The sequence below is a fragment of the Hydra vulgaris genome, chromosome 10, assembly GCF_038396675.1.
Source record: "Hydra vulgaris chromosome 10, alternate assembly HydraT2T_AEP".
NCBI lineage: Eukaryota > Metazoa > Cnidaria > Hydrozoa > Anthoathecata > Hydridae > Hydra > Hydra vulgaris.
The window spans coordinates 49110025-49122500 of NC_088929.1; the positions used below are offsets into that span (position 1 = coordinate 49110025).

Below are 12476 nucleotides of genomic sequence, written 5' to 3' on the forward strand. Positions count from 1 at the left end.
TACATCTGGAATAGTAGAACATTCACAACATTGCAATGGTAAAACAAACTGGGAGAACCCTAAAACGCTTTCTGTTATTTCAAACAACTACACAAGAAAAATTTGTGAGGCCATTGAAATACAACATGTACAATGTTCAAAACCTAAAGAAAGCGTTTTAAATCGTAACAATGGCAATTTGGTGATGACTCACTATTGGAAACCATTTTTTGTAAAATTAAAAAATGTTGAATATCTGACGTTGCAATGACATCATTTGGTTACGTTTATTATCATTTTTAAATGGTTTTTAACGGTTTTATTAGTTTGATAATGGCTCTCACTATATGAGCCGAAATATTACTTAAAAAAGAAATAAATAGTATGATATCGTATATGATGTTTTAATGCTTATAATATTATTACACATGCTATTTAAGATGTCGCTTAAATTTTATATATATATATATATATATCAGCAAATAAATAATATTATTATTATTATCTAAAATAAATAAAAATATTATCAATACAAAAATATAAAGTGTATATTATAAAGAAGGAGAATCAATATATAATAAAGTAACATGTAATAAAAAAACAATGTGCAAAAAAATGTAATATGAGGCATTTGACTTACCTAATGAATATTTAAAGTAGAATAATGGATTTAAAAAAATAATTTTTTTTTTTTAAGTTTACCTGAGTTCGAATAAGTGTTCCCATTTTTCAGTTTCATAAACAACAATAACCCCAGATCCCATTCCACACCATATCGTGCTTGAAAATTCAGTATTTGCAGGGACATAGGTAATACTCATCACTGTTGCGCGTTGCCCTTCACAGGGATAAAGTCTCATATGCAATGATTCTCGAGTTTCATCAGACAAGCTTCTTATCTCACCCTCCTTGCACTTAGAAAATCTACAAACACCTAAAAAAGGTTTCTAAAGTCTAAAATTGGTTTTTGCTAAAAGATTAATCCCACTGAATCAGGCAATACCCAATCAATTTGCCTAGACTATTTATAAATAAAAATTAGCAAACAAAAGAGAATTACCGGCAACTATTGACAAGGGGAATCCTATTGCTAATAATGCCTGTGCAATAAAAACATTGTTTGCAGCTTGGTCCACCATCATTGGATCACTTAAAGCAAGTGAAGCTTTATTACCAGCAACCATTTCAGAAAGCAAAACAAACCATACATTTCTATCTTCCTTTAAACCGGCATTAAATGGAGGAATGCTTTGGTCTAAAAATACAAGTCTCATTATACCAATACTTAATAATGCTATGGTTTAAAAAAATCAGTACAATAAATTGAAAAAACAAATAAAATTTTTTTTTCTTTCTGTTTTATTATATAATTATTGATTTAAAAGAAACACATACATAATTCATAAGAATATACTCATAAAATAAAATTAACTATCCCCTGTTATGAAAGATATAAGTAGGTATATACATATATATATACATATAAATATATATGTATATATATATATATATATATGTATGTATATATATATACATACATATATATATATATATATATATATATATATATATATATATATATATATATATATATATATATATATAAATATATACGGTGGTGGTCAAATTGTTAGACTAGGCTACAAAACCGAGATTATTTTCGAATGTACCTACCTTGGCACAAATTAGTTATTAAATTAATGTATATATAGTTACTGCATTTATTGCCCAATGTTGCTTAAGTGATAATAAGTTATTTATTTATTGCGGTAGTTAAAACATTTAATGTCTATAAAAAAATAATAAAGATAAGCCTATGACGTCAAATATCACGTTAAGCTAATGCGTTAAGCACTTTTTTATTTAAAACAAGGCCTGATATAGTTACTGCATGATAGCCCAATGTTTCTTAAGTGATAATAAGTGCAATTTATTTTTATTTTTGCTCAAGATTCATTTTATTGAAAATTTTAACTGTAAATTAAATATTAAAATTTGGTCACCCGCTATCTGTTAGAGGTCAGTATTTTCTTATTTATTTGATGTTTATGAGCAGAAATTAAAGGAAAATGTACATTAATAAGAGTTGCTTGACATTACATTAAGGTCAATCTTTTATTTATTTTTATTTTCTACATTAAAAATGAAGAAACATGTTTAATTAATAAAGCATTTTATGTCCTTTTAATAGATGGGAAAACCTGCTGACTTGTCACCGACAAAATTGGCCAGAGTTGAGGTTTATCTACGAGAGACATCACTCACGCAAAAGGAGATTGCTAAAAATGTTGGAATAAGTCAGAAATCAGTATCGAGAATGAAGAAGATGCAGACTGGTGAAAAAATACGAGGCAACCCTGTTGGCAATTGTGGCAAAAAAAAATCAATGTCTGTGGGAGACAACAGGTACCTCATGAAATGCTGTATAAGAAACCGTAAAGCAACAAGTAAGATGTTGCAGAAAGAATTACAAAAAAGTAATGTACATGTGAGTACCAGAACAGTCAGAAGACAATTAGTTGTGAATAGTTTTCAAGCTCGACGGCCATGCAGAAAACCAAAGCTGACTAGGCAATGATCAAGAAACGTTTGGATTGGGGAAAGCAACACAAGAATTTTACTGAAAATGATTGGAGTCAGGTGTGTTTCAGTGATGAAACATCCTTTTACATCATGGATGAGAAAGCAGCCTATGTACGTAGGAGACCTGGTGAAGAATTTCATCCTGACTGTGTTGCAGAAACAGTAAAGCACCCAATGTATGTCATGGTCGGTCAGTTATCTCTATTCATGGGCCTGGACGACTGTATATTGTTGAAGGCACCATGAATCAAGTTCAATACACGAAGGTGCTTGAGACACAACTGCTGCCTTAATGTTTTATAACTAACTGACAGTTCACTTTTATGCAAGATGGAGCACCTTGTCACACTGCGAAGACAGTCAAGAAATACTTAGCTGACAACCACATTAAGCTTCTGAAGTGGCAAGGTAATTCACCTGACATGAACCCCATTGAGAACCTGTGGGAGATTGTCAAAAGAAGAGTAGGAGAGATGAAACCAAAAAACAAGATGGGACTGACCGAGGCTTTGATCAATGTCTGGCATCATGATGACAGAATCCGTAAGCTTTGCCCGAAACTTATTCATGGGATGCCTTCAAGGGTCCAGGCACTGCTTAAAAATGGAAACCAGAAAAAATATTAACTGACATGTTTCAACTATTCAAACTTTCATTGCCATTGTAATTTATTTCATATTCTATTGTTACTTTTTGCATTTTTATTGTTATTTTAACTTAGTCTTATTAATGCGAATTTTAAGTCATCTTGGCATTTGAATATCAAGTCCTAATTTTGCATTGTATTTAATTGTTTTTATACATAAAAGGTTCAATTTTGTGCTTTTTTACAATAAAATATTGCGTTTCTTAACTTTTCTAACGTTTTGTAATGTTTTGAAGTAAAAATGTTGCATTATTTATGAATAAACTTCACCAATGCATCAAAAATTGCATTTAGTCTAATAAATTGGCCACCACTGTATATTAGGGCTGTCCAAAAAAATTTTTTTTTTCAGATTTGATTGCATAGTTGTTTATTTTGTGCCATTTGACATAGTAATTAACTGTGCAAAAAATCTTTCCAATCAGATAATGTTTAGGGGGTGCTCAATGACCATAAAGTTTTACGAAAAATGTGAAAAACATGGAAAAAGTAACAAAGTTCCACAAATTTCTAAAACCCGGTTAATTAGATTTTTCAGATTTGATCAGTTTTAATTATCTCTAAATATTAAATTCTGAATACAAATTACAATCCACATCCACTTTAGACTGGTTTATTAGCAGAGAAATTAATGAAATAAAATACTGCAATACCACTAAAGTTCTGCGGTTTTTGTTATATCAGAATTTTTCCAAAATAAAACACTAGGATTTTTGACTCTTTGTCATTGATTAAAATACGAATTATAAACAAAAAAACATATGAGCAATTAACATTTAATTATCGTAATGTTATAGTTCGTGCAGTGTTAATGCTAGCGAGGACTATAACTCTTCAGAGTACACTTTCTGGCATCTGGCACTCGCTTTCTGTGATCCTCAACCACCTGAATTAACCTCTGCATTTCAGATTCATTCCTTGTAATCGATTCATTAAACATCGACATTAAAGCCACAGATCGTTCGGCAGCATCATTTACTACTTTCAATAAATATACTAAATTTTTTCCTTCTTGGTATTCTGGGGAATCATTCCAGGTAGCTGGATCGCTGTTGAACAGAAAATCAATATCAACCTTCATTGACCGCAACGCACTTGCTGAAACTGATGTCACCAGCATGTCCAGAGATTTCTTCTCTAGACTTTCAATGTTCTTTAATTTGATCAACCTTTCAGACCAGTTCTCACCGTGAAATTTCATGTTGGAAATCATTTTTCGCTTCTCTTCCGTTTGAAGTTTGTTTGAAAACAAAGCTAGTGGGACCAATTCTGGTGAAAGGTACCACAAATGGTTTTGAAAGTTCTTGACTGCTGCTTCCGAAATCGTTTTATTCACAACTGCAAACTGCTTAAGTTGCTGAAACAGAAACAAGTCATTAACTGGAGCATCGCTGGCATTTGTGCATGATATCCAAGATTTTACATAAACCAGACTAGCAAATAAGCAAAATTCATAGAGATTTTTTTCCTCTTTTGTGGTCAACTTGAACTCTTCACGAAATAAATAAATCTTAAAACAATAAATAACCTTGGCCATCCAGCGAGCCATGTGATAAGCACCAGGGATCCTGAAATGATAATTTTTCTCTTCTTGATCAGGCAGTTTTCCAAGTATTAACAGACAGAGATCCATGATTTCTTTGTAGTCATCCCTTGGCATTTTAACATGCAGGTTTTCTTTGAGGAATGCAATCACTTCATTTTGTAGTTCTTGCACCAGGGGTATTTTCATTCGAATGTCATCCAGAGGTTTAAAATTTCCTTGATTAACTTTGGGCCAATATTGCTGAAATCTCTTGAAAAGAGGTATGTTGGGACCAGATGATGGTCCAAATAGTGATCCAAACACTCCTGCTACTATGATCTCATGAACATGGTGTCTGCAAGCGAAATATAACAAATTTCTACCTATATGTTTCTCTAGAACTACACATGCACCATTTTTGGAGCCAGTGTTAAAGGCTGTAGTATCAAAACTCATTCCAATAACATCACCAATTATGTCCCAGAAATTAAGCAGATGAATAACTGCTTTTGCTTGGGCTTCTCCAGTTCCAGCTGAAAGTTTTGCTATTCCAAGTATTTTGTCAACATTGTGACCTGTCACACCTACAGATAGCCGGTCAACATTTGCTTTAGGGGCTGCAGAATTTGTACGATCTATCATCAGTTTGCCATCCCAGTGGACGATTAATGGTGGTTTGTCCAAATCGCAGAATTCAGTTCGAACAGTGGCTTCAATATTTGATCGATGATAGGTTCGTTTTCTACGGACTGTAGAACGTGACAATGATCCATCATCGAGGTTCTGTCCACCAGCCCTTGCAATTGCTGCTGCTAGTATAGTAAATTTTGTGTCAGATAGATTAATTCTGTCTAATGTTGATGAAACATCAGGCGAGTCAAGAATTGTATCTAAGATACATTGTCGTTTTGGAGTACTTGCTAAACTTGATTCAGCTGACCCTGAAGAACTTGCTTTACTGACTTGTTGTCTGTAATAAACAGGGATTTCTATCTCAAAATCTCTATCAACCATTTTGTCATTATCAACAGCATCATTATCGTTGTCATCACTATAACTTTCGTCATGTAAAGGTTCAATAACAGGAACTATTGCACTCGCACCAGATTGTCTTTGCTCTTCTTTTAGCTTTCGTTCTCTCTCTGCTTGTTTCCTTGCTTCATTTCTTTCTTCTAATTTTGAAAGTTCTTTGTCCTCTCCAAACATCACCATTTTTCTCTGACATCTCTGATCCGATAAAAATTCTTTATCTTCTTCAATTCTGATCATGGTTTCAGCATCCTTGTGGGCAATGTCAAAAAGTAGGCCAATGGTGTCTGTAAATGATTTCTCTCTCGATTTCTGAGAATCTGACAATCTGGATTTTTTTTTTTTTTTTATTAATTTAAATTCCTGGACTAAAGTTTTCAATTTTAAGACTACATTCGGATGAAATGCTGTCGGAATACGGGCTTTATTCCAAATAGTAATCAGTTCATCAACAGTTGTTTTAAGACATTCAGGCACTGACTTTTTGGTTGAATTAAGATGATAAAAAAATGTTTTTAAAACATCAGATGTTAAGGGAAGAACTTTATCAGGAAGATTTGGCTCTGGTTGTCCAATTAAAAAGATTTTGGTTTGAAGTCGTGTAGAGATAGCAACACGAGATGATGCTGCCATTTCAATGATAACTGAAATATTATGAGAAAATCAAAACTCAATACCATATTATACAAACTTATCATTCAGTTGTTGGTTTATGCAGCTGCAGCAATATATTATAATAATTATTACTAAAGAAATTAAATAAATATTTTCAAATTAGAAATTATTATTATCTGCACTTAATAACAAACAATACACTACCAGACTACCATGCTAGTTTTCTGTAATAGGTTACTAAGGTTAGGTACTATCAAAATATTAATACATTTGTTGTCAAACTGAAATTCCAAATAAAAATAATATTTATACTTGTAAACCTTTTTATTCTGTTTGAACAAATTCTAAATTGAGTTAAATAATAGTATTAAAATTATGAATACAAATTTTAACAAAATGATATAAACACAGTTGTTTTAAACACTAGCAGACATTTTTTAGTCTGGTGCCCTGATGACAGTTAATCTGCTGCACTTTAATTAATCTATATAGCACGCAATCAGACAATATTTCAGTGAAAAAAATCTAACTAACCAGGTTCTAGAAATTTTCGGAACTTTGGAACTTTTTACACGTTTTTGACGTTTTTCGTAAAACTTTATGGTCATTGAGCACCCCCTAAACATTATCTGATTGGAAAGATTTTTTCCACAGTCAATTACTATGTCGAATGGCACAAAATAAACAACTATGCGTTCAAATCCGAGAAAAATTTTTTTTTCCTGTGTTCACATGAACAGCCCTACTGTATATATATATATATATATATATATATATATATATATATATATATATATATATATATATATATATATATATATATATATATATATACATACACACATTTCTATATGCATTTACATATTTATATCCTTATATAGTAGTCAGAAGAGACTTTAATCGAAAAATAATAAAATAAAAAAAAACTTTTTTCAATGGGTTTTTTAAACATTAACATTTAAGCGACATTTTAATATTATTCAAAAGGTAAAACAATTAAAATAATGCGGAAGTTTTACTTAAGTATTATTGTTTCTTAAAAAACTGCAATAATAATGACTAAAAAACATTTTTTTTATCTAATGGTGTTTTTGCTTTCTTTTTTTATTGTTTTATAATAATTTTAAAACATGCAAGAAATGTTGCAGCATCAACTGAAAAATAGGTAAAACATGCAAGGAGTGTTGCTTTTTTACTGTAAAACATGCGTGGAGTGTTGCTGCATCAACTAACTTAAAGCCAATTTCTACAAGGAAGTGCTGCTACATGGACTAACTAATATAGCATGGTGCTACAAGGAAGTGTAGCTACATCAATTGAGGGTTTGGTTTGGGCATAGTCAATAGAAGTTATCCCAGGAAATCTAAAATTATTGTAGCTTATTTTTATGTGAAACTTGAATGCCTAAAAAATAACAGTCATGTGATCAAAGTAAGTGCAAACATTAATTTATATGGCTGAAAGTGATATATATTTTTGTAGTGAAGATTTAGATTTTATGTTTTTGGACATAGATCAATATGTATGGTCACACATAGACATAGATCAGGATCTTTTGGATAATGAAATAGAAGTTGATCTAAATGAAGCATTAGAAGAGGCATATAAAACTCCATTTGAAGTATTTATACATTGTACATAAATACTTTAGGGCAATAATCGTTTATTTAGACTGGACTGATCCAGTTAGCAGCTTGTACATGTGTGTGAATAAACCAGTAGAGTTATTTATATTTCTTAGCATGCTAATTTTTTTGTAATTATGATTTATCTTTTATTCTTTAAAATTTACATGTAATGGTTATTCTTAGGTGACTACACCTATTGTATTCTAATGTCAAAAGTGCAAAAAGTGTTATAAGACAAAGGGTGGGTTAACAAGACATATCAGTGCAAAACATTCTGATGGAAAACCTTATACTGTTGAAGCAAAAGATTTTCTATCAGTTGAGACATTAAAAACATTATCTTAAATCATTGTTATTGAAGCTGTAAATACTACATGAAAAATATTATCCAGGCATAATATTAAATAAAATATAACAATATAACAATGTGATAAATGATTTATTATACCAACAGTGCAACAAAATTTACTAAAAATTAGTAAAGACAGGAAATGGTAAAAACTTTTACATGGAAACATATTCTTCACTTGTAGTAGAGTCTGATAAATATTTTAATGATCTTGAAAAACCTTGCAGTACACTTATATCAACAGCGTTAACTGATAAAATTATGTATTATTACAAAACATCTTTTTCAGAGAATAAATTAATTGAACTAAAACCCATATCTGCAAAGGAATGAGAATGTCTGCAATACTTGGCTGGCTAGGTTTTGTCAAAATTTCTAAAGAAAGCCTAAAACAGTAAACATTACCAATCTGAAAAAAACCAAGCAAGTATTTCTATTTTAAAACACTGTATTCTTGAAAAAAATTTGTCACATGAACAAAGACTAATTGATGTTCAAAACGGAGAAGCACTGATCTCACTCAAAGAAGAGTGTCAGCAACTTTTATTTGAGTGAGAACAATCCACCTCCAATTGTGACATTCATGGAGATAAAGGGAGAGGCGCAAAATAAGATATAGGGTTATATTATAATTACTCAATGCAAATATGGATAAAAGTATCATAAAATCCATTTAATACATAACTTTTAAATGTTATACAATAATATACAAAATAATTTATATACTATATATAAAAATTATGCATAAATATAGTATGAGCAACATTTATTTTGAAAAAAAATTCATATAAGAGTGGTATAGCTTTGAATAAAATTCAAAGCTGCTATACAAAAAGAGGAAAATAGAAGAATAATTACTTTTTCTGAGAAAATGGTTTCAGAAAAAAAATTTTGACCCAGGCCCTAACCAACCTCAGAGTGACTCTAATAAAAAAATTTTATGGAAGTTTTTTCTTTAAATAAAATTGTTTTTATTTGACGAACTTGTTAACTTACTATTACAAAAAAATCACCATTTCATTTTTGATTTAATAATATATATTATAAATATAAAATAGTATAACAGTCCAATAGTACAGTATAATAATAAAATTATCAAAATTATTATAACAATTTGGATAACAAAAATGTAACAATATTTATATAGCTTTTAGTAAATGGTATGAAAATTAACGATATTCCGTCTTCGCTTTTAAAAAATCCTTAAAATATAAGATTTCTTAACTTCTGTTATGTAGACACTCTCCAAAATCAGTTATAACAACAGAAACTCTCCCTAAAAAATGTAATAAAATTATAAATGATAACACTGATTGCACATAAATATGTTGTTTTAATTTATGTGAAGAACTAAAAAAACGCCTGACTAAATAAATGATAAACAATAAACCTAATTTGTGAGAATATTTTTGTGAACATAACATTAAAAAATACATTTTTATTTCTAAAACTTATTTCTCTGCTTTTTTTAGGGAATGATTATTTAGGGAATGATTGGAAGTAATGAGTTTCAGTAACGAAACTACCTAATAATCATTTTTAACAATAGACACCAACATGAAGGTAGCCAAGTTGTCTATCAACACAAAGCATCACAACAATAGCATAACAATGATTACACACAATAATAACACAGCAAATATACATATAACCACTTACCGGTGAGCCAACACCGCAGAAGAGCTCTACACAACACACAAATATACAAAAAGCGACTTACGGGTGAATTAACACCGTGGCAGAGGTCTAAACAGAACACAAATATACATACCTCTACCCTAATAGTGAATTAAAAAACAAAAAATTGTAAATTACTTCTTTGTAGATTTTTTTTTTAAAGGAGCATTATCAATAAATTTCCAGGAAATCTGCCTTTTTGCTTAAAACTTCCTTTTATATTCCCTGTAAATGATGCAATAGAACAATGCATACACAAGGTATTGGATTGATAGCCAAATTGAATCAAAGTTGGATTATCATTTTGCCTTCCAAGACTACGCTGTCTTCCAAAATACTCTTCTAACACATCTTGATTGAAGCGCTCTGTCAATATAAATGGCATTCCTTCACTTAACAGAATACGTGTTGATTCTACTAATGAGGGTAGCATTATAAGTAAACCATCATATGTTTGACAGGAAGTAAACATGCAATCACGAGCATTGCATGTAAAGTTTCTTTTACGATTCTTGATAGACTCTTTCCAACTTGAAAAATAGTTTAAAAATTATTCAATAACCAATCAAATCGAGAGTCATTAAAAGCAAAATAAGGTTCCAAGTCTGATTTCCTTTTAAATAAACTTTTATTTTGGTTTCTAACATTAAAACTGTCAAAAATTCTATCGATAATTGAACAAAGTTCAGCTGTAACATGTGTTTCAGGAGGATAGTACTGATAAAGAATATTTGCAACACTTGCACTTAAAACTTGTGAGGCATATCGTACATTCAATACAGAATATGCAGTTAAATGTACATGTTCATAACTAAGTTTTGGTAAAACCTTAAGACAGTTATTTAGTTTATCTTGTACTATTTTAACTATATGTGGGACCAATTAATACTCTGATCTTAAATTAATTGTGCAATACACAACATCTGAGCCATCTAGATTGTCTAATCCACTATGCATTTTATAAAATGATCGATTTGGTTAGGCCATAACTAAAACTGCAACAATTACTTTTAAGTTACAACAAAGTTCTAATATAGAGACAGCTTTCCAAAATGTTGGCATTATTTACATTGCTGTTACACTATTAGTAGCAAATTAAGCTAGACAAAATTTGAGATTGCATGCAATTTCATGTAGTATAGATCAACAAATCCAACGAGTTCACCTGATGACTTGTCAAATACTAAATTGTCTTGTATGCGTATTTCATCAAAAGAAAGAACAATATTTCGCTGAATATCAGAGAAGTCTTTTCTATTTTCTCTTAATTCAGAAATCACTGCTGGGTTAAATCCTACAGATGGTTGAATAGCATTCTTATAATCGCATAATGTCCACCTACTTGGAAGTGTTAAAATGTTAGCATCTCTAAGTTCATCATATGCTGAGGCTGATTTAGATACAAGAGAAAGAAAAAATAAAATTATCATTGGGTGATATCTAGTAACTTTGCTAGTTAATAAATGATTCCGTTCTTCCCAGAAAGGTTTTATAAATAGTGTCAGGTTTTTTAGGTTTTTACTAATTATAATATTAAGATCAGAACTTAAACAAGTGCTGACTTGAATACCTTTAGCCTGTATTTCCTTCTGCATTCTTTGAATATTTTGCAAAAGTTTTTTATTTTTAGAACGCTCTTCAACTAGTGCTAACTTTACGCAATTTGGATGCGTGATATATAACGAAACATTAAAATGGTTGATCAATGTTTTTTTAAGTACTAACTTTACTTTTAATAAATTTAACTTCAAAATTTAAACATTTTACACATTTTTCACAGTAAGAACCAATAACAAAACCTTTGTGACGTTTATATTGACAAGCTTTAAATAGTACCTTTTTTTTATTGTTAAGGTCAAATTTATGAGAAACAGAATAATTAATTAGATTTCCATCTTTATTGCAATCTACCAAGTTATATGCTATGCCAGTGCACATCTGTAAAGATTAAACTCTATTTAAAAATTTTGATATTATAACATGACGAACTGATTGTAAAAACTCTTTATACAAGCGATGGTCATCAGGCAATGTCCATCCATAAACAATAACAAAAAATTCTAGACTACATCCAACAACAACTTCTAAATGTGGTACTAACATAAAAGTGTGAAAAGATTTAAATGAAATAAAGTTTTCATCATATGATATAAACCAATCAAGTTTAAGCTTCTTTACTATGTTAGTAAGTTCACTTTAGTTTTTATATTTGTCTATATGTTTTTCTTCTGTAGTCAAAATATCTTTTAGAATTAAGAGAAGTGAATGAAACTGAAGACTTTCTTCAATCGGTAAATTTTTTTTTGCACTTACTTTGATCATGTGATTATGATTAAGACCATTTTGTCAAAATATTGTATTTACCGACCAGGTATAACTTCTATTGACTACGGTTTGGGCAAGCAATCTATCATTTAAAAAAAAAACTTTATTTAAGCTTTTAAA

The 12476-nt window shown here is 30.2% G+C and overlaps 1 protein-coding gene across 4 annotated transcripts in view; it reads right to left on the minus strand.

The window, feature by feature from the left end:
* Positions 1-12476, minus strand: part of LOC100213539 (DENN domain-containing protein 3) — a 60951-nt gene that overhangs the window by 16330 nt on the left and 32145 nt on the right. For all 4 annotated transcript variants that reach the window (XM_065808210.1, XM_065808211.1, XM_065808212.1 and 1 more), the window contains exons 6-7: positions 1040-1234; positions 682-913 (exon numbers count right to left, since the gene is read on the minus strand). In XM_065808210.1, the coding sequence (XP_065664282.1) occupies positions 682-913; positions 1040-1234 (427 nt within the window). The remainder of the gene's footprint in view (positions 1-681; positions 914-1039; positions 1235-12476) is intronic.